This window comes from Hyperolius riggenbachi, chromosome 5 (genome assembly GCF_040937935.1).
Source record: "Hyperolius riggenbachi isolate aHypRig1 chromosome 5, aHypRig1.pri, whole genome shotgun sequence".
Taxonomy (NCBI): Eukaryota; Metazoa; Chordata; class Amphibia; order Anura; family Hyperoliidae; genus Hyperolius; species Hyperolius riggenbachi.
In genome coordinates this window covers 81,120,768-81,144,257 of record NC_090650.1, presented here as the reverse complement: position 1 = coordinate 81,144,257, position 23,490 = coordinate 81,120,768, and the positions used below count along the sequence as shown (strand labels likewise).

The following is a 23,490-nucleotide window of genomic DNA, read 5'->3' as shown; positions in this document are numbered from 1 at the left end:
GCAGTGTTAGGGAGTCTTGCCCAATGAACTCCTTACTGAATTACTGGCTTACTGAACAGGCAGAGCCAAGTTAAAACGTGTTAAGTGTGAAAGGTGCCATAGGAAAACATGGGCATTACTTTGAAAATCCGTTTTCTTTCAGTTATAACTGAGAGCAACTGATTAAGGGCCTATTTCCACTACACACAGATTGGATGCAGAAAAACGGACTCCAATGACTGTCTATGGGCCTGTTTCCACTAAATGCAGATTTTTCCATAGGCATCCATTGGAGTCAGTTTTTCTGCATCAATTCTGCATCCAATCTTCGTGTAGTGGAAATAGGCCCTTAGTGTAAAAGGGGCCTAGGGTAACTATTTATGTATATTTTTTGTCCTTCTTTTTTTTTTTTTTTTTTTTTAAATACACAAATGTTTTTATTTTGGTAACTATGGGAAAGTGGGGGAGGTAAGGGATTTTAATGGGGGATTTATTTATTTATATTGCATTGAATGTATTAGGGTATAATTTACTATTTGACCACTAGATGTCCCCTCCACCCAGTTTCGTTCTCCTGTTTACACTGTAAAGGCTTATTCACACCTAAGGCACTTATGCCTTTGTGCCAGCGATTTTCAGAATTGCCCTAAAAGCGCTTGTGCAATGATTCCCTATGAGAGTGTTCATATCTGAGCGGTTCGATTCCGATCCGCTCAGCAAAGCACTGCCTGTACCATTTTTGGGGTGATTTGCCTCAATGGAAGGTTTAGGGAGATCGCTAAGTGCTTGAAAAAAACGATTGTATAGCGTTTTCCCCAGCGCTTTCATGAATAAATACATTGTATTTATTCATTTCCGGGTACAAGAGTTCACTTCCTGACTGATGTTAGGAAGTGAAAAAATGTAATCGCTCTGCAAAAGTGCTTACAATAGAGCGTTATAGAAAATGGAAGCGCGCAGGTAAGCATCAGAAGGGGAAACAAAAATGAATGTGCAAAAAAATCAAAAATCGCTGGCGAACAAGCCCTAAACAGAGGAAGTAATGCATGTATTTTTTTCTTTCACTTTTGTCAATGACCTTCGGCATCTCATTGATGCCGGTAATCATTGATCACAGGCAGTTAGATCTGTGAATGGGAAACTAATATCTATGTACCTGGTACTTCAGATGAAGTCTGTCGGAGAGTAGATATACTGCACTTGATGCAGTAACTAGTTAAAGGATACCCCAACTGAAATGTGACATATTGAGATAGACATGTGTATGTACAGTGCCTAGCACACAGATAACTATGCTGTGTTCCTTTTTTTATTTTTCTGCCTGAAAGAGTTAAATATAAGGTATGCAAGTGGCTGACTCAGTCCTGACTCAGACAGGAAGTGACTACAGTGTGACCCTCACTGATAAGAAATTCCAACTATAAAACACTTTCCTAGCAGAAAATGGCTTCTGAGAGCAAGAAAGAGGTAAAAAAAAAGGGCAATTTCTTATCAGTTAGGGTCACACTGTAGTCACTTCCTGTCTGAGTCAGGACTGAGTCAGCCACTTGCATACCTGATATTTAACTCTTTCAGGCAGAGAAAGAAAAAAAGGTACACAGCATAGTTATCTGTGTGCTAGGCACTGTACATACACATGTCTATCTCATTAGGTCACATTTCAGTTTGGGTATCCTTTAAAGGGAACCAGAGACGAAATAAAGAAAATATTTTATACATACCTGGGGCTTCCTCCAGCCCCATATGCACGGATCGCTCCCACGCCGCCGTCCTCCGCTGCCTGCAACTACGAGAACCGTCACTGACGTCATCGGAGCCAGGCTACGCAGGAGAATTGTGCCCTCTACGTATTTCTCCAGCGGCTACTAAAGAGATACGCAAAGAGTGCACTTCTCCTACGCTGGACTGGCTCCGACTGACGGAAGAACAGGGAGCCGGTTCTCGTAGTTGCAGGCAGCGGAGGACAGCGGCGTGGGAGCGATCCGTGCATATGGGGCTGGAGGAAGCCCCAGGTATGTATAAAAACTTTTCTTTATTTCATCTCTGGTTCCCTTTAAAGAGGAACTTTAGCCATGGTTTGAACTTAAGTCCAATCAGAAGCTGATACTCCATTTTCCAGGAGAGAGCTTTACCTTTTCTCGAATGGATCATCAGGGGAATCTGTGTGGCTGATATTGTGATGTAACCCCTCCCACAGTGCGATGTCATCATGACAGTTTGACTGTCTGTGAACCTCATTGCATTGTGGGAAATAATGGCTGTTTCCAACTGCCAAGCAAGCAGTATCTTCCTCTGTGCACAGAACTCTCATTAAATAAACATTCCACAGAGATCACCTGGCAGAACTAAAGCTGTCATCACCTGTGATGAAATTCAGCCTGTAAATCGGGGGGAGGAAAGATTTTACAATAGGCAAACACTGAGGCAATTTTATTATGTTTCACTACAGTTCCTCTTTAAGCTGGAACTCTGTGCCTTGTACACCCTCTGTGCCTCCAGTGTCCCCAACTGTGCCACCTCTGCCCACCCACTGTCTAACTTCTGTCCCACATCTGCCTCTGTTGTGTCCCTCTATATCACCTCTGCCCTCCCCTTTGTGCCGCCTCCTTTGCTAGTGATGTTCGTAATGTGCTAAATTGCTTATGCAAAATCTCACATGAAATTTCACAATTACAATTATATGTTGTTACGATTTTGAAATTTAATTTGATTTCACGTAATCCACACAAACTTCCAGACAATCCCAGCACAGAATCAGGTTTGCTATAAAATGTGTATGCTAAACTTGGAGCTCACTATAAAGTATCGTTTACCATAGTAAAATGTCAGTTACCACTTGAAGCATTACAAATCTCACAGGGGAACAGGTAATCATTCTCAGACAGCGAGGAAGGCAAATCCAAGGCACAGACTTCCTGTTCCCTTAAAGTGATCCTGAGATGACCCCAATGCATTTAATTATACTTACCAGGGTCTTCCTCCAGCCCCATGAGGTCTGCGGGCTCCCTTGCTATCCTCTCCGGCTCCCCCCATTCACTTGATGTCCTCGCCAGTAATCCGTCTGGCCATGCTCTTCTGCGCATGTCCGGCCCGGTTGTGTGCGCACCCCCCATCACGCTCCCACAACTGGAAGCAGCCTGCGTAATAGTACTTTGCAGAACACTCCCAGGCTCGGGAGTGCGGCAGGGCACAAGCATGGCCAAGCCACGCATACACAGAGGTCCACGACTGGACGCGACTGAACGGAATTGAGGACAGCGAGGGAGCCCGTGGACCTCATGGGGATGGAAGAAGCCCAAGGTAAGTATAGTTCATCTCAGGTACACTTTAAGAGGCTTAAAACATGAATTATAAAGCCTACAAGCCTATAAATTAAAAACAGACAGGAAATAACTCCTTAGTACAACCTCATATATCTGAATACGCTTTTAACTTAATTATGCACATTTTTGATACAAGTTTGCTATAAGCTTTTATTGTCGGCCATGTATACCTACAAAGACTTGCATAAGCAGTTTTGCAGGTCAGTATGAAATGCATACATTATTACTTACTTTATGTATCAAGTGGTATAAAAGAAACCTAGTATAGGAAATCTAAAGTACATTGCTTGTGCTAGTCATCATTTTAGCTGCTAGATACCATCTTAGGAAAGCAGCGGTTTCCTGAAACAGATAGGAAGGGGATTGTAGAAGATGGTTGATACTGGCGAGTTCTGGAATAACCTGTAACTTCTGCAGCCATTGGCTGCAATCTGCTTCACAATCACAGCACTTGATATCCGTCAGTCCTGTCTGGAATGTGTACATTAGACAGAAGATTGAATTAACTTGTGTGTGATGTAAAGATAAGGTGCTGGGGTTTCATTTGGTTCTAATATATTTCAATGCTGACACGGTTTAGACTTATACACAGTGGACTTGTCATTTCTTAAAGTCATAGTTCAAACTCTGTTTTCATAAATTAATTTATTATTAAACAATGCATTTTTTGTATGAATAGGCCTATTTTTGCTAGTAAAAATGCTCAAATCACACTTGCACCAGTCCACAGGTTTCCATCTCTTTCTTAGTAACAGTGTACAAACTCCATTCTACGCCAGGCCATTGCAGAGGCTCGGGAGGCACACGCCTTTAGGCGCAGAGCCCTGAGAGTGCGCCTGTGCCTTCCCTTACCCAGCCGAAGAGAATGCAGAGCGGAATTTAATAGCTACCCGTCTCTATGCAGCCGGAATCTGACTTTACTATGTCACTAGGGGCTACCTTATATGGGGGCACATCTCACTAAACTGGGGATGGAGGCTACCTAATACTGGGGACACATATGACTATATTAGGAGGAAGGCTACCTAATCCTGGGGCCACATCTGACTATGCAGGGGAGGGGGTACCCAATACTGGAGCCACATCTGACTATGCTGGGGAGAGTAGCTACCTAATACTGGGCCACATCTGACTATGCAGGGGAGGGGGTACCCAATACTGGGGCCACATCTGACTATGCAGGAGAGGGTGTACCCAATACTGGGCCACATCTGACTATGCAGGGGAGTGGGTACCTAATACTGGGGGCACATCTGACTATACTGGGGAGAGGGGCTACCTAATACTGGGCCACATCTGACTATACTGGGGAGAGTGGCTACCTAATACTGGGGACACATATGACTATATTAGGAGGAAGGCTACCTAATACTGGGCCACATCTGACTATGCAGGGGAGGGGGTACCCAATACTGGGGCCACATCTGACTATGCAGGGGAGGGGCTACCTAATACTGGGGGCACATCTGACTATACTGGGGATGGGGGCTACCTAATACTGGGGGCACATGTGACTATACTGGGGAGAGTGGCTACCTAATACTGGAAGGTAAGAGGCGCCCTAAAGGAAAGATGACTTGAATGAGTTATATTTGTAACCAAAACAACAGGCTTACCTGAAGGCAGTAAACCTCTTAAATTAATAATTCAATATTCTTTATTCGCAATGGAAAGAATATTTAATTGTTAATTTTAGTGATTCTGCCTTCATGTAAGCCTTTTCTGGTTATAAATATCACTCATTTATGTCATCTTTCGTTTGGGGCGTCTCTTACCTCCTAGTTATACCCCCACTCCCCAAGGGTACTGGGGGGGTATGCTAACCAGATTCCACAATTCCACCTGCAGGTGAAACAGGTGTTTGGCACAGTGGCGTAGTCAAGTGGATAGCACTCTAGCCTTGCAGTGCTGGGTCCCCAGTTCAAATCTGGACCCTATCTGCATGAAATTTGAATGTTCTCCCCAAGTGCTTAGGGATCGCCATAGCAACGATAGCAGTTGCTATGGGGCCAGTACCCGCCCGTTTTTTTTTTGTTTTTTTTTTTTCTGTTAAGAAACCTCTGGGCCCCCATTAAGATCCCCCCCCCCCAAAGGCCTCAACAATGCCGCACAGAGCGCGCACCCTGCCCACACACACTGGCGGTGCTCAGCCCTGCAGTTCTGGGCGCCACTGAGTGTCAGTGTTGTCAGGCAACAGTATACAGAAGCTGGGCCATTGTGTTCTGATGCTTGGCGGTGCCAGGAACTGCAGGGGAGAGCAGCGGCATGTGGCTCCGGTCGGGATGGTGAGAGCGCAGCCAGCCAGCAGTTGTAAGCAACTGCAGTGTGTGTGGGGGGGGGGCGATTTTTAACTGCTGTGTGTGTGGAAGGGGAACGAATGTGGGGAGCAGGGGTGTAAGTGTGTGCGTGTTTACATTTAGTGAATTTTAAAATAAAAAACGGATACTTACCTATGAAGATGGAACAGTTCCTCTCAAAATCCCTGCGTTCCAGTGCAGTCACTCCCATTTCAATGTGCCAACACTTGGGTGCCTGAGTGCTCCTGAAGATGGCCATGTGTCATTTACTGTATTATATACTGTATTTGTGGGTGGAGACTCATAAAAAAATTGCTCTGGTTGCCCAGTCATTTCTAGCTACGCCCCTGGTTCTCCCCCTATTAGCACTCCAGTTTCCTCGTACATGTCAAAAACATACAGACAGGTTGATTGGCATGGATTAGATTGTCATCCCCTCTGAGGGACAGTTATTGACAAGACTATGGGGCATATTCACAAAATGTCGCTATAGTAGCCATGTTCAGAGAGTGCACAACAACTTTACTGTTGCTTATGCTGAAAAGGTAATGCATGTTGCGCAATTAGGGCAACCAGTGTTACCAAGGTAACACAAGTGTTTTTGGAGTAATGCGCATCACCCTACCAATGCTCACATTACCTAGGTAACGTGGGTTGTGCTATTTGTGCAAGTTTTGTGCATATGCACCAATATATACACTGTAAAGGCGTGCATGAAATGGAGGCGCTATAGGAAAAGGGTGCAGGATACAGCCAAATTCCTTATTTTACAATAAGTAGTATAAAAATATTGGTTTACAAAAAAATTTAATTTTAAATGATCATGTTCAAGTCTGACATTTAGCAGAAACTATCAATAACCTGTTACCGTAAAAATACATGTAAAGTATAAATTCAGTGGTACAAAACATTAGTTATCTTAATCATATATTTTCGTTTCAGAAAAAATTCTGAAAAAGTCCTATATAACACCTTTCCATCAATCAAACTGTATGTAGTATTACTGATTTAGGTGATTGAAAAAAAGTTAGTTTGTCTAATTATTACATGGAAAACAAATGTTTGCTTTCTTAAAACAGAAAGTATTTGCGATAATTCAGGTTGGAGTGAGCTCTGAGATGTCTCCCAGTGCATCACTGCTGAATATATGCAAATTACTAAACCTAACCTTACTCTCACACAGAACTCTCCCTCTACCTATACCTAACCCTTAGACCCCCCGGGTGGTGCCTAACTTGCCTAAACCTTAACTCCCCTGGTGGTGCCTAACCCTAAGACCCCAAAATAAAAGCTCAAAAAGAATCTAAAAAATATTTAAAAGTTAAATTACATGTCAAAACGATGATTAACGTAATTATACCTTATATACTTTCGTATACGTCTAATTTTTCAGCTCAAAAAATGCAGAAAAATTACCCCCTCGGCTTATATGGGAGTCAGTGGAGCAGAACGGTTGGTGGAGTAGTTTTTGTTGCTGACAGAGGAGGTTAAGGATCATGCATTAGTGATTCTGATCTTGCCAGCAGAGTGCACTGCTCAAAGCTACCTGTGCTTGTGGAGTGGAGTGTGCAAGCAACGTGTCAGCGGTGCAATGATCAGGGATTCTTCCTGTGTAGAAATCGCTGTATCTCATATTTATGATGCCAACTAGTGGCGTCTTGAGACACAGCTGTATCAACCTTTGGTACGGGGGCTGACTTGTACTGGGGGCACATCTGGCTACTGTGGAGGGGGCTATTCTGGGTAGGGGGCTTATATGTGAGTCAATCACTTTCTACTGGTTTCTGGGGAAAATGTGGGTACCTCGGCTTATACACGTCTCAGCTTATAATACGGTAACTCGAAGTAAAAAATGTACATGTCAAAATGATAATTAATGTAATTATAATTCTAAAAGCTAATGTAAAATTGATTAAAAGAGTACAATATCAAAATATTGAAAAGTTAAATCGATAATTTAAAAAAATAATTGTGAAAACTAATTTTAAAACAATATTTTCAGTTTTAGTATTGTAAAACTGTTAAATAACAATAGGCTTAAACAGTTTAATGCGCATCCGATTCGTCCAGTTTCGCGCCCAAAAGCCGATATTAAATATAAGAGTCAATGGATTTGTCCACTTCTCATATGCGCCCAATTTTCCTTCTTTTACTGTAAAGCGCTTTGGAAGATGCTAAATACTACGTGGCATTGATCCAACAAGTTGCTGAAAGCATTCTTTAGAAATGTCGGCACATATTGATTGGATAGCATCTTGCAGTTGGAGATTTGTGGGATGCACATCCAGGGCACAAAGCTCCCGTTCCATCACATCTCAAAGATGCTTTATTGGGTTGAGATCTGGTGACTGTGAGGCCATTTTAGTACAGTGAACTCATTGTCATGTTCAAGAAACCAATTTGAAATGATTCGAACTTTGTGACATGGTGCATTATCCTGCTGGATGTAGCCATCAGAGGATGGGTACATGGTGGTCATGAAGGGATGGACATGGTCAGAAACAATGCTCAGGTAGCCTGTGGCATTTAAACAATGCCCAATTGGCATGGTTGTAACGAGTGGTTATTTCAGTCAACGTTGCTCTTCTATCAGCTTGAATGAGTCGGCCCATTCTCCCCTGACCACTAGCATCAACAAGGCATTTTCGCCCACAGGACTGCCACATACTGGATGTTTTTCCCTTTTCACACCATTCTTTGTAAACTATAGAAATGGTTGTGCGTGAAAATCCAAGTAACTGAGCAGATTGTGAAATACTCAGACCGCCCATCTGGCACCAACAACAATGCCACGCTCAAAATTGCTTAAATCACCTTTCTTTCCCATTATGACATTTAGTTTGGAGTTCAGGAAATTGTCTTGACCAGGATCACACCCCTAAATGCATTGCAGCAACTGCCATGTGATTGGTTGATTAGATAATTGCATTAATGAGAAATTGAACAGGTGTTCCTAATAATCAGTGAATACCTGGTTGAAGGAGGAAGTGCGGTAGTCACGTGACCATGAATTGGAATGCAGAGTGGGACGCGCCACAGGTGACCTAGTGGTGGACCGAAGAGGCTTATTATAGTGCAGGTCTATACTTCCACCAGCAGGCAAAACAGGGTATTGCACATATATGACAAAGCAGCATTCTGCTTGACTGCTTTTCTGGCAACAGGGCATTGATGCTGCAGCTGCTTGTTGCACACAGGAATCCATTTCCCATCATCTTTATCAGTGACAAATTCTGCTGTATTGTTTTTAAAGTGTACCTGAGACTTTAAACACACAAGGATTTATACATACCTTAGACTGTAGGCTGTGGGCTCCCTTGCCGTCCTCCTTGGCTGCTCCGTTGTCCTGCAGTCAGCTCTGGCAAATTTTCCATTTGCGCTCCTCTGTGCATGGGCAGTCTCGGCCTAGTGCGCTCCGCGGCCAGGAGCATTCTGCTCTTGGGCAGTACACTAGGGGCTTGATTCACTAACCGGTGCTAAGTATTCGCGCCGGAGTGAAAAGCCACTTACTGCCCGAAATGCAGCTTTGCAGGCACTAATAGCCGTGTAAAGGTACATCGCGCACAGCCCAGTGCAGTACGCGCGCAGCCAGTAATAATGCACGTGCGACGATAAGGTCGCACACGCTGCCCTGTAAACGGATGCAATGAAAATGGCCCATCGGGTGCCACCGAAGCGGCGCACTGATGCGGGGGATGGAGGGAGCCTTGGGTAAGTATAAATGCTTGTGCGTTTAAAGTCTTGGTTAACCTTTAAGCAGTTTCTGCTGGACAGCACATGAATTACACATGCAGAGGTACAGCAATGTCTTCATTTAGGCTAATTTCACACCAGGACGTTGCGTTAGAGGGGGCGTTAAGGTCGCATAACGTCCCCCTAACGGAACGCCTGGTGGTGCTGGATCTGGACGTCAGAGTGAGCCACGTTGTGCAGCTCACTCTGGCGTCAGTGATGCCGTGATGCGCACTCTTGTGCGCATGCGGCATCACGTGGTCCCGCCGGCCAATCGCCGCACAGAGCGGCTGCTCCAGGAAGTAAACACTGCACGTCATAACGTGCAGTGAATATTAATTAGCCATGTGCCTGGCCGCTCTCCGCTCCTCCCCCACATTACTGAGCATGTGCAAGCAGTCTAACGCGGCTCAGCCGCGTCCAAAGTACTGCATGCAGTACGTTGTCTTGTGATGCAGCGTTACAATGTAACGCAACGTCCACACTGTGAACAGCCCCATTGATTTTTCATTACTGTGCGGTGGGCTGCGTTACAGGCTGCTCTAACGTGCGCCTGTAACGTCTCACTGTGAAACCAGCCTTAATGTGTACATACTTATCTCTCCTTACGTTTGCTGTTCCTCTTTAGTATGAAACATTTATAACTGGAGTGGTTTATGATCTCTATAGTCTGAACTGTGTAAAATGTGTTTGTGATTTGTTTTTGTTTTTTTTCTGCTGTTAGATACTCCTAGATAATCCAGAACTTTTAATCTCGCATGACAAGCCAGCTGCCAGTGGTTCCTACAGTGTTCCCCAAGAGTCCATTGATCAGGTAAGAAATGCGGTATTTGCTTTAAACAGGAAATGTAGTAGTATTCTCATTTTTGTACCGGTACTTTCAGTATTGCCAGTGCTGCTTGCCTATCAGGTTTGGGCTGACAGTCTGATTCTAAGCACTTTTCAGCAGATACTGACAGTTCATGCTTGACAGTGTAGTCTGCACACTATACACCCCTGTTTCTGGTCCATGCAGAATAGGTGCACATAGGATTCTTATTTTTTTTTTAGATATTTTTACATATGTAGTAGGCAGCCTAAATCTGGCCACACACAGATGAATTTTTAAATATATAGCAGTTCCGGGTCAACTTCTGTACAGACGCATCACTACCCTAGAGGCTGGCGACACGTCTGGTGGAAGGATGACACGTGGCGCACAATGGATCGGTTTACAGCGGGTGGGGTGAGTGGGAGAATAATGCGCTCAGGGTTGCTCTGACATCGGATCTTTAGGCTACAACAGGGGGCTTCCGTACATACACTTGATTCTCACCTGAGTCTGCCTTTGTTGGCCACCAGGGCCGAATTTCTGGAAAAGCCAGAAAGGCTCAGGCTTTAGGCGGCTGCTGGCCAAGGAAGCTGCTGAACTTGGAAGAAAGGGCTGCAAATGGTGAGTAGCACATGAAAGAGGGGAGCGGCTAACAAGGTGCTGCTTTACATGGAAGCTGCACATAGAATGGGAAGTAGGGCTGCTGTACAAGGGAGATTTAAAGAGCACCTGTAACCTCTCCTAGCAGAACATAAAACAATATTCAGGATATCAATTTTTTTATTCAATTAGCCTGGCTTTAACATCAGAAACACTTCTTATAACGATATATTGGTAAGTAGCCCTGCCCTTCCAGTGATGTTTTAGCCTTGGCTATGATGTAATGCAGCTTTCTCCCCCAGAGCACTCTGGGAGATCAACTTATGTTACTGCTCACTATATTACACTGATTTATAAATTAATATTGTAATAAGAATTTATTTATTAAGGTTACATTTGGTAAAGTTCCTTTTTGAGAATGGAAAATGTTAATCTATGGCAAGAGTGAACAGATGTGCCCAATTTAACCTGACACACGAGACAGTTTAAGGGTTACCAGGCAACCACCTACACATTAAGCTTATTCTTACAGAGCTGAGCATCTCTTTACACGCTGGGGTGTGGTTGAGGAATGCACAAGGCTGCAAGCTGTCACTGGTCAGGAGAATTGTGATAAATATGACATGATAAACAAATGCGCTCAGGCCGCCGCTACAGATCTATTCCCGCCAAAACCTCCAGGCACAGGAACTCCTTCTACCCTCAAGCAGTGCTCCTTCTGAACTCCAGCTGAACTCGTGCACAGCACACAGCGAAGCCCCCTAGGACGTCTGTCACCGAGGCCAAAATAGCCTGTATAGTCTTATTTTTATGTTTGCTCATTGCATGTTTGCTGTTTTTGTTTTGTTTTTTGCACTACCATGGTCAATGACTTTCTCTTTGTAAATTTATACTCTCTTTATTTTCTCCCTGCACTATGCACTATAATACATGCCGATGTGTACCACAAACAATTCCGGGTGCGGCAACCACCGCACTTGGCGAAATAAATATGATTCTGATTCTGAAATATCAGGAGGTTATAGAGATTTGTTGGCCATGGCTATAGAGTGAGGCATAAGTGAGATAGGCTGCGGCAAGAATTTATTACTTGTGGATCTGAAGTTAATTTTTTCCTTCCAGTTTCTGCGTGGATGTAAATTTTATTCTTTGTTTTCATCTCCACTGTGGTTTACTGTACATGGGGATGTTAGCATTATTTATGTTTGACTCGATATGGCATTCTAAAGTCATGCTGTAAGACAAGAATTAATAAAAGCTATGTATAGCATATTTTTATGCAGGGTTAGGATAGCCATTTTCTTTAATACATCTGGCAGTAAACAAAAAATAAGCCTACTCTTGTTTATATCACACTGCCAAAGCCCACTGTGACTTCTCCTCAGGACTGCCCACCTGCTGTAGTGGCTGGATAGTTTACTGGTTAAAATGACCCTGAACACAAGGAAAAAATGCCTTACTGATCTTACCTGGAGCTTCCTCCAGCCCCTCCATAGTCCCTGAGGTCCCTCAGCATCCTCTGTGCTCCCTTTGTTCTCCCACTGGTGGCTCCATTAGCTGCATGACTTGGCTGGGAGTTTATGCATGCACAGCCTGTCTGTGCGCCCATCTCACTCATGCGCCCGACGCCGTGAACATTCTGCATATGTGTGGTTCACTCTTTCAAGAACCGCGCATGCGCAGAACGCTCATGGTTAAGGGCGCGCAGGCAGGTAGCGCATTGCTGCACAATTGCCGGCCAAGTTGTGCAGCTAACAAAACCACCAGTGGGAGAACAGAGGAAGCCCTTGAGGACGCTGAGAGAACTCACAAACTACGGGGGGCTGGAGGAAGCCCCAGGTAAGTTCAGTATGGCATCTTTATGCTCGCTTATTACACTAATGAGGTTGCACGTCTTACGCAGTTAGTGCAACCCGTGTAGCTATGGTAACGCACGCTATACTACTTGAGTAGTTCGCGTTACTATCACAATGATCACCCAGGTAACGCGGGTTGCGCTAATTGCGCAATGCACGCTACCTCAACAGCGTAACTAATGTTAAAATCTATATCAGTGTTTTGTTAATATGGCCCTATGTAGGTACTCTTTAATAGTAATCTCAGGTTTGAACTTTACATTCCTTAAAAAAGTGTTTGCCTATATAAAATACAATGGAATCCTTATTTTGCACATAGTTTTGTCTGCCGCTTTGTGATACACGACTCTCAGAATTCAGCTCTGTGTTGGAAGAAATATTCCTGGTGTGTACAATGAGTGTTTTATGTCTTTATGTGCTGCTTGTCTCTGTTTTAGCTGGTGTATATTGGTTTCACTCCTGAGGCAGCTAAGGCAGCTCTCCAACTATTCCAAGGTAACGTTGAACTGGCCTCTCAGATACTGGCTCACCACCAAGGAATTCTCCCACCGCAACTTCTGCAAGAGCTGGAAAACTCTTCCTCAAACTCTCCATCAACAGCTGAGTCCAGCTCTCCCTCCTCTGAGTCTGCAGGTATCATGCTGTATTCATTAAATATTACTCACCTGCTTATACTAAAAGGGCTGATTTACTAAAGTTCTCCTGAACTGGGACACATCAGAGAACCTATATGACTGTGTGGACCTGGCTTGAATTTACTAAAGCAAATCTGTGCCAAAACTGTGTTTAATAAGCTAAATGCAAGCACAGATATGCGTGATAAATAGGAATTTCCTGCGGTTTTCTTTCTTATTTGTGGCCCGTTGCTTTTATAATTCATGTTTTAAACAGATTTTTACATGGTGTTGGAAGATATGCACACACATGACACATCATCATTGTGAGACAAAAGAGAGCCCTGGCCAAAAGGCCTTACAGTCTAAAGGTTTAAGGGATAGCATAGTAGGTTAAGGGAAGCTGTGTATAAAATGTTAGAAATGGTGGTCAGTGGTTGAAGAGTCCTAGGTAGAAGAGTATGCTGCCTGAAAAGGCGAGTTTTCAGGTTGCGCCTAAAAAGGGTAAGTGGTGGATGTGCAACTAAGTTTCTCTCCTAAGTAAAGAGGCCCCCTGGTATGAATAAAATTAAGTTAAATGAGTTCGGTTGGCTAGTTTTAAAAATCAAAAACTGACACTTACCTGGGGCTTCTGCCGGCCCCCTGCAGATAACCTGTCCCTCTACATCACTGAAGAATCTTCCGTTCCCCCGCCGCCAGTCACCGTACAATTATTCGTCTAACTATACAAATACAACAAAGTTTTCTCGTACTGCGCAGGAAGCTCCCGGAGATGCAAACGGGAGCGAGGCCGTGCGTGGCCGCAGCCGTGCAGGCACAGTTGCATTCATCTAGTTAGATGAATAATTAGACGTTGACCGGCGACGGGGGAACGGAAGATTCTTCAGTGACTTAGAGGGACAGGTTATCTGCACGGGGCTGGTAGAAGCCCCAGGTAAGGGTCAGTTTTTGATTTTTTTTTTTAAACTAGCCCACAGTACTCCTTTAAGAACAATAATAATCAAAGAAAGGGTGAGGTGGCTTACCTCAAAGATGACTTTTTCATAAGACAAAGATTTTTATTATAGCACAGTGCCTGTGCTATAGTAAAATCAGTTGGACCACCTACTACTTGGAAGCGGTAACATTGGCCAAAGAAAATTAAATGTATGTACCAGGCTTACGTTAAGGTGCCCATACAACCCCTTGTCCCGTGGTGAGTGTTGCATGCTCACCGGTCACATTGGCGAGACTCCTCACCTCCTCCTGTGTCCAGCAACTTTTTAAATTGCCGCCGCTAGCGCCTTACCATGTTACATGACCGATTGACCAGCCAGGTGTCTGATTGACCGCTGTTACTGCCACACAACTGATCGGGCCCCTGCAAACAAGAATTTCCAGGACGCCCGATCAATCCTTTAGTCCGATTTTGGCGTCTGTTCTCTGGGACCGGGTGGTGTTACATAAGTATGCTCATGCTGCCAGGTCACGGAGAACAGGTGGTTGTGTTTGGGGATGAAGATGTAAGGACACTTGAGGGAACACGCCAGCTAGACACCTGCTGCGAATACTCTATGGGGGCCCTGGGGGAGCACTATTCATTGGTGGGAGACCTGGGGGGGGGGAGGGGGGGGGGCTGTCAGCTTGGCTCTGTTCTGCGGCGGTTCCATGGAATTTTTTTTATAGATTTGTGGCAGGGATAGATCCCTCTCTGATGAGATTTCTTTTGGGCACATCAGGTAGCCATTTTGTAGTGTATGTCCACCTTAATTCACTATACGCACTCCATCCTCCCACACATTTCACTGCAACTCTAACACCACTAATAATAGTTAAGTATCTCCTCACTATTGTGTTTCAGAGAGATGTTGCAGTACTGTATGTATGTGTGGGATTGGTGGTCTTATTTTAAATCATTAAAAATGTAATTTTACCGGGCTACATTAACATTTGTATTGTAACTTGGGGTTATGGTTTGACATTCCTGCAATACGTTTTTGAAGAAATAACACATATTCATCTTCTAATTATTTTAGGAACAAGCTCCTCAAATGGTGCAAACAATAATGAACCAGACATAGATCCCGTTAAAGAAATTCTGGATGATATTCCTGAACATGAAGAGGACTATCTGGATTTAACATTAGAGGAGGAGAGCATCGTCCTGGTGGAATATCTTTCTTACATAGAAAAGCTGTAATGTGAGATGTTCCTCAGGTGCAGTCAGGTTATGTTCTACTTGGTAGATTCTAGTCCTATTGGTCAGAAAAGTAAGAAACACTGGCCCTGATTCAACAATCTTTTCTCCAGATTTTTCTCATAGATATCTTATCTACAAAATACTTTTTCAGCACCTAGCAAGAGAAAAAGCTTTAAAAACTAGATTGGAAAAACTATAACTACTTAATTTGGTTTGTGACATTTTATAGATAAGGTGTGTAAGCGCATCCTGTGAGAAATGTCATCTCAATATTGAGAACCTGGTTGGCTGCTAGGAAGGACACCACAGACACCCAGGCCTTTTTACAATTGTTTTTTTTTTCTACTATGTTTTCTCCTATGTTTTCTCCTAGATACTAGGTTTACAGCTTGTCAATGAAACGCGCTTGTCAATTAAATGCCTTTAAGCCACCAGCAAGCAAGAGAATACTCAAAATTATTTTAATAATACCTTTTTGGTACTTTTTCAATTGCGAAGTGCTGAAAAGTTATTTTAAAGAGGAAATGAAACCTGGAGAAAGTTATTTGCATATGGGCCCCAGACTTTTTATACTTGAGGTCCTAGATCTCTTTTATAGCACTTTATACTGATGTGTTTTGCTTATTGGTTTGGCTAATGTCAGTTTATAATTGTATAATTCTCCATGTTCCAGAGAGCAAAATTAAATATTTACATTAAATGGAACTCAGTGAAACTGAAATATTATCATTTTTAGGGAATTGCAGGAATCCTACAAACATGACTTTGTATTGATTCCCATTCCTAGGAGGCATAAGGGAAAATTACATGAAGTAGGGTTTCCCTTTAAGGAATACAGAGGCAAAAAAATGGGTCGAAACAGACTAGCCTAAGTCGGCCACCTTTGGACCATCAGTCTGTCTGCCCTCCCTACACTCTCACGATCTCTGTGCACAGGCACATCACATTGAGCAGTTCATGTGAAGGCACTGTGAAACTAAATCCAGTTCAAAGGTCACCGATTAACTCTAGTCGTGGCCTATACCGGACCAATTTACAAGCAGATAGAGCCTTTTGAGAGATAACCGACACCTCGGTAAGTGTTTTCAACCATGCCAACACCCATGTATGGCCTTTATGTGCTGCTGTTTCCCACCATTTTTTGCCTCGGTATTCCTTTAAAATAGCACCATAGGCACACTTGTCTCTGCACAATTTGAACCCCTCTCCAGTTTCACTCCTCAACTAAAAATAATTAAATGAATGGATGGATAAATTCCTGCTTGACCTTTTCAATGAGGGCTGTTTGCTCACACCCTGGTCATTGTTGACAGTCACAGTCTTATGGGCCTGATTATAAAGCTGATTACAAGTACAGTTTTACCTCTCCTTAGCATCTTATTAAACAGGACATGAAAAACTGTTGTATTAACTGAAACCGAATGCAGTGATGAAGCTCTCTGTAGTCAAGGATCACCAGCATCAGCACCGCGATAACTATTATTCATTTATATAGTGCTGACATTTTCTGCAGCGCCTCACAGAATACATCCAGCAATTTATATTACAAACAGTCCCTCAGCGTTGGAAACAGTTTAAAGTCCCTATCATAGTGTAGGGCCAATTTATGGGAAAGCTAATGAACCTCCCAGCATGTTCTTAGGATTGGGGAGGAAATGGGAAATTTACAAACATTTGGTAAAATGGATAGGAAAATAGACATTTTTTCTAGTGGTAACAAACCTTAAGGCGTGTAAACACGCCATACTTTAGCAAATAACGGGTCCGTCAGACCCTCCCGCTGGGTGGACGTTCTGCTGACAGTAGCACGTGTGTACACGCTGTTGGCAGAATGATAAGACGGCGGCTCAGCGGATCTGTCAAAAACAGTCTGCCCGACAGACTACACATGCACTGTCGGCAGAACATCCACCCAGCGGGTGGGTCTGACGGACCCGTTGTTTGCTAAAGTATGGCTTGTGTACACGCCTTTACAATCTCAATACGGCATTACTTCTTTACGAAGTGTAACCGCCTAAGTGAACACTCTAGGCTAGCTTTACCCAAGCTGCTGTCTCGGGGCCTGAGGACACTTATAGTGTTTCCAGGAATGCATGGTCATTGTGTTGCAGCACTGACCCCATTCAGTTATATTGAATGGGACAGCAACTGCTTTGCACATTCAATTGCACGCAGAAGTGCACTGTCAGACAGTGCTGTCTATGCTGTGTCTGAACTAGTGTGCTCAGGCCCTCACACTACATGGTTGTAAGATTGATCAGCAATGGTGAAAAAATCTCAGTCATGGGGGCTTTATCGAATGTACGGCGGTAATGGCGCTTAATATCTCGACAACTGAAGTACTCCATACCCCCCACACCCCAAACAACACATAAATCCAGGCACATCGCCTCTAGTTAGGACATTTCAATAAGTAATTTAAGGAAAGGGAGGTGCTAAAGGGGGTGTGGCCAGAAAAATAGCAAAAATTAGTAACCCTTTGCACGCTCGCATGCAAATGTTCAAACAAATGCATTCACAGATTCACTCATCCAGGCACCACTTTTATCCCTACAGCTAAATTAAAAGTCGGGGTCTTAGTTCACAGAAGAATGCATTCTTTTGCTTAGTCACCTACAACTGCGCAGAAGTACCCAGGTAAACATAGGTGTCCTAACTCTGGCCCTGTAACATGCATAGTGCAGACATGCAAACATTCATATCATCAAACCTATCTAGGGATTAGGAACGCACATCCTGACGTCCTCTCATGGGACAGATAGCGCATCATACCAATCGCACAAGGGAGCTAACGTAATGTATCCATGCGCACCATGCACATACGCCAGCATAAGCTGTGTGCATGCTGACAAAAAACACGGGAAGGAGGGAGTGCACTAGATTAAAACCCTGGCCACAGGGGTCCATAACAAGAAAACAGATAAATCCAGGCACATCACCTCTAGTTAGGACATTTAAATAAGTAATTTAAGGAAAGGGAAGTGCTAAAGGGGTGTGGCCAGAAACATTGCAAAAATCAGTAACCCTTTGCACGCTTACATGCAAATGTTCAAACAAATGCATTCACAGATTCACTCATGCTTTTAATTTAGCTGTAGGGATAACAGTGGTGCCTGGATGAGTGAATCTGTGACTACATGAGTTGAGTCACGTGGTACAGGAGTTTGCGGTGACGCTGAGCACGAGAGGGCCAGGAGTCGTATCGGAGGAAAGGTGAGACTCTGGGCACAGGGGGTTACTTATGCTAGGTACACACCATACAATTTTCTGTTAGATTTTCTCTTAGATTTACCTGCCATATAGCTTTTTTCCATGTTGAAGAAGAATCGAACAGAAAATTGTATGGTGTGTACCAAGCATAATACACTTGGGGGGCAGCCATAGAGGCCGCAGCCATGACTGGACCATTTCTAATTGGAATATGTTGTGCATTGTGTGTGACCAAGCAATAGATCTCTCTCTGATCATATTCGATGAGAGTGGGGTCTATCTAATGGACGATCTGGCCATACATAATGTTATGTATGACCACCTTTCCACTAAAGATAGGGTTTGGCTGCACCTGAGTAATTAGAGCTTTATTTCAACATTTCCATCCCATCAGCCAACTTGAGTAAAGGGATTCCAACTTCATGGCAATAATAGACGCTTTCATTAGCAAAGACTGTGTTATGCCTTTCAGATTTTAATACATTACAAGCACAATTCTTAGTATTTATATTTTATTATTTTTTCAGGTTGACTCAAACTCCTTTTATAATACCTCATCAGAATTGTGGTGTTTATTTTCTAGACTTACAACATAGTGAATAAACTGCAGGCAATCCGAGTCATAATGTCATAATGTCATTCAACAACTTGGTGTGGCATACTGGACACTTAGAAATGAAATGTTTCATATACTATCCTAGTGGTAATTGTACACGTCTTTTTATTGTGCTCAGAACTCAAGTTAAGAAACAAAGGGCCTGATGTATAAAACTGCGCTAGTATTGCCATGCACAGACAGCCAACAGCAATATTACCCTTAATCCCAGCAGTGTGTACAGAGAGTTGCAACATTAGCACAACCTGCGGTACTCAAGTAGCACAACCGTTGCTATGGTAACAGTGTTACTAGCATTGTTTGTGATGCGCATTACCATAGCAAAGGTTGTGCAACTCGAATACTAAGGGAAGTAAGGGTAATTTTGCCGTGCACTGTCTGCTTACAGCAATATTACCACAGTTTTATGCATCAAGCCCAAGGGGTTGAAGGATTGTGAATACACCCCAAAATCAACTAAAATGAAAAAGGCAAGTATTGAGAAAAGTAACCTGAAATAAGGAGTAACTGCATGCCATGCTTTACCAGCAGTCAATGGATTAGTTCAGATATTTTAAATTAGTAGCAATAGCTTCTGCTCTGTGCAGCTAATTTCTCAGCAAGGTCAGAGTATATGGACAGTCTGTACTCCAAACAGGATACTATTGCAAAGTGGTGCATTTTGTTCTCAGTTTTAGAAATTCTAAGCCACTGCAACTGGAAATTGAGAGTTGGTAAAGTTTAATTACAAAAAGATTTGTACAGCACTAAGATAAGTTTATGGCAATTTTGTTTAGAAACTCAAACTGTGGGCCATATGCAATTCACTTTTTCACCTAAGTTTTCTCCTAGGTGATATTTTTTAAAATTGTAAATTAAATGCATGCTAAGCCACCAGCAAGCAAGAAAATATGAAAAATAATTTTGATAATACTTGTGTACTTTTTTTCAGTTGAAAAGTGCTGGAAAGCTATTTTAAAAAGACGATGAAAAATTATCGCCTAGGAGAAAACTCAGAAGAAAAAGTGAATTGCATATGGGCCTGTGAGTCTGTAGCCAATCTGTAAAAAACAAACAAACAGATACTTGCCTAAAGAGAGGGAAGGGGCTAGGTGCTATAGAGCCTTCCCCTTCCCTGTTACGGTCCCCTCGTTCTAGAGCTGGCTCCCCTGTTCAAATCCCCCGCCGCAGGAGGCTTTGTAAGTCTTTGGGAGCCTGAGTGTTCCCGAAGATGGGCGGCTCCGTACTGCTCATGCGCAAAGAGAGGGCGCTTACACATGTGCAGTACGTATCGGCCCGTCTTCAGGAGCACTCGGGCTCCCGAAGACTTCCGAAGCTTCCCGCAGTGACAGAGACCCATGGCCCGGAGACTGCTAATGGGGGAGCCAGCGATGGAACGAGAGGACCAGGAGATAATGCTCATGCGCAAAGAGAGGGCGCTTACACATGTGCAGTACGGAGCGGCCCATCTTCAGGAGCACTCAGGCTCCCGAAGACTTCCGAAGCTTCCCGCAGTGACAGAGACCCATGGCCCGGAGACTGCTAATGGGGGAGCCAGCGATGGAACGAGAGGACCAGGAGAGGAACGGGAAGGACCTAGAGACTTCCCTCTCCTTAGGTAGGTATCTGTTTTGTTTGAGGATTTTTTTTTTACAGATTGTCTTCAGACTCCCTTTAACCTTAAGCTGGCCCTACGCTGTTTGATGTCTGGCTTATCAAGTAAGAGTTTAGCATCTCCCTGATGTTATGCATTTACCTTTATTATGACCATATCCACTTAATGTTCAATCCGATTTCAATAATAGAAAGCTATGCCTCTTTTTCCTGATATGACTCGGGAGGGATTTAATTTTTAGGTACAAGAGTATTATTTATAACTGTTGAGTTACCATCCGGTCACTTCATATTGGTCTACTCATAAAGAACATAAAGAGAAGGTGTTTTGGGTAACACGACCTTGATAAGTCTGGTCTGCTTTTTATCTAATTGTACTTTGAATATCAAGATTTATCTTAAATCAACCAGTTTCCAGGGTCCTGCTTGGCTTTGCTCAGTACTTCATGGGCTACACGGTTAGCTCTGTTCCGACTTGTATGCCAAACCACATGCGGCCAGCAGGTGTGGAAAGTGTAGTGTCCGCTCCGATCCCTCGGATCCGATGCAGACTGACAAGTGTGAACGGCTCTAACTTATAAAATAGGAGCCGTTCAATGGATTAGCAGGGAACGGACAAAAAATGTCCATTCTCCACTCTAGTGGGAACACAGCCTTACCCTTTCACAACATCTAGAACTGTTAAAGGGGAACTTCGGCTTAAACAAACATACTGTCATCAAGTTACATTAGTTATGTTAATTAGAATGGATAGGTAATATAATCTCTTACCCACCCTGTTTTAAAAGAACAGGCAAATGTTTGTGATTCATGGGGGCAGCCATCTTTTTGGTTGAAAGGAGGTGACAGGGAGCATAAGACACAGTTCCAACTATCCTGTGTCCTGATTACCCCTCCCAGCTGCACACGCTAGGCTTCAAATGTCAAATTCAAAATGTAAAAAAAAAAAAAAAAATTGCACCAAAACAGCAGAAAGAGAACAACAAAATCAGAAATCCCATCATGCTTTGCACAGCATCAGGGGAAAAAAGCCCGGGCAGTTTTCTTCTGTGCAGCTAAAAATGGGGTTTGTTAAGAGAAACAAAGTTCTGATGCTGTGAAACTGTTAAAGAAACACCAGGCCTTTTCAGTGCTGCTGAGTCGATTTTTAGTCCGGATGTTCACTTTAATGAGTTCCTACACAAAGTACTGAGGTATCCCGGTAAAAATGGCCTCTTCCACATGCTTTCTGGATGTCGCACCTTAAGTGCCTTACACAATTAAACCAGTTTTGGTAATGTTTTTTATTTTCGTTTTAGACAGATATTTGCACTGTTTTGTAATGTTGAACTGTTTTAAATAATTGTAACATGTCAGTTGTTTGGAATTATACTTTGATGAATTGAAGTATTAAGCTGAAATGAGAGAAATGTTAAAAATGACTGTGGATTACCAACCTATGTGTGATGTTTAAGAGCACACAATTAGAGATCATCCTGTGCCCACGATGTCCATTCTAGTCCCTCCGGCAAGCAGCAGCGAAGCTGTCCAGTTGCCGCCAGCCTGGTAGCTACTTGCGCATGTGCGGGCCTGTGCCACGCGCACCCTGATTGCGCTCATACAGTAGCGATTTGCGCATGTGCAGAACGTTCTCAGCCACAGGAGCACAGTGAGGAGGCACATGGCCGGACAGATTTGCGGGGGTCCCCCCTGCTTGCCGGAGGGACTAGCACGGACGTCATGGGCACAGGATAAGTTCAGGGGGCTGCCAGAAGCCTTAGGTAATTTAAACTGCTCTTTTTATACTTCCATAAGGTTTCCTCTAAGTTTGAGAAGTTGGAAACTGGAAAACGCCTGTACAAGGTAGTTAAAGTAGTAGCAATCTCTGTCTGTTTGCAACTTTTTTTTCTTTCTTCTATGTGCATGATTATACTGAATTTTTAAATGACAAATGTTAACTGATTTGTGTAATAAAATTAATTTCATATTTGTTCCGTATTTGAACTTGGTTTTGGGAGTTTTATTTATAGCTATGCCACAATCAGTCATTCTGTGTACAACTTTCAAAAATTATTTCCTGTTTTTTGTGTATGCAATAAAAAAATGTTTACTTCAAGCTTTCAGGGGTTGCAGGGACAGCTAATCGTAACGGCCTCTGTCTCCGATACTCTTGCATGGAACCGTTGCTCAAGATCTTGCCTTGGTCCCTACAAGTGATAGTAATTAAAAACACGCATGTAGCTTAAAGAGAACCAGAGACGAAGCATCCTCATGTATTTTACCATATATATCAGTGGGAACATTAGAGAAAACACCTACCCTGCTCTCTGTTCGATTATTTACTTTGCTATAATGATTCCTGAGCAGGGCTACAAGTGGGCAGGCTTGGACTTGAAAAGACCGCACAGAAGACAGACTCAGCTATAAAGATTCCTGAACAAAGCGAGACTGAATGCTCAGTTGGGGATTTTATCAGAAGTGATAAGAAGCAATCTGAACAGTAAATAATGCAACAGAGAGCAGGATAGGTGTTTTCTCTAATGTCCCCACTGATATATATGGTAAAATACATGAGGGTGCTTCGTCTCTGGTTCACTTTAATTCTAAAGCTCAGCCTGCATATATCATTGCCTAGGCATTTCACCACCCAATGCGCACTAGTGCTCTGCGCTTTCAGACATTATCCCCCCTGATAATAGAA

The 23,490-nt window shown here is 43.3% G+C and overlaps 1 protein-coding gene across 1 annotated transcript in view; it reads left to right on the top strand.

Annotated features, from left to right (window-relative positions):
- Positions 1 to 22,787, top strand: part of NUB1 (negative regulator of ubiquitin like proteins 1) — a 107,302-nt gene extending 84,515 nt beyond the window's left edge. The window contains exons 13-15 of the mRNA XM_068235918.1: positions 10,056 to 10,145; positions 13,036 to 13,231; positions 15,228 to 22,787. Coding sequence (XP_068092019.1) covers positions 10,056 to 10,145; positions 13,036 to 13,231; positions 15,228 to 15,391 — 450 coding nt within the window. The 3' untranslated portion in view covers positions 15,392 to 22,787. The remainder of the gene's footprint in view (positions 1 to 10,055; positions 10,146 to 13,035; positions 13,232 to 15,227) is intronic.
- Positions 22,788 to 23,490: the final 703 nt, after the last annotated feature.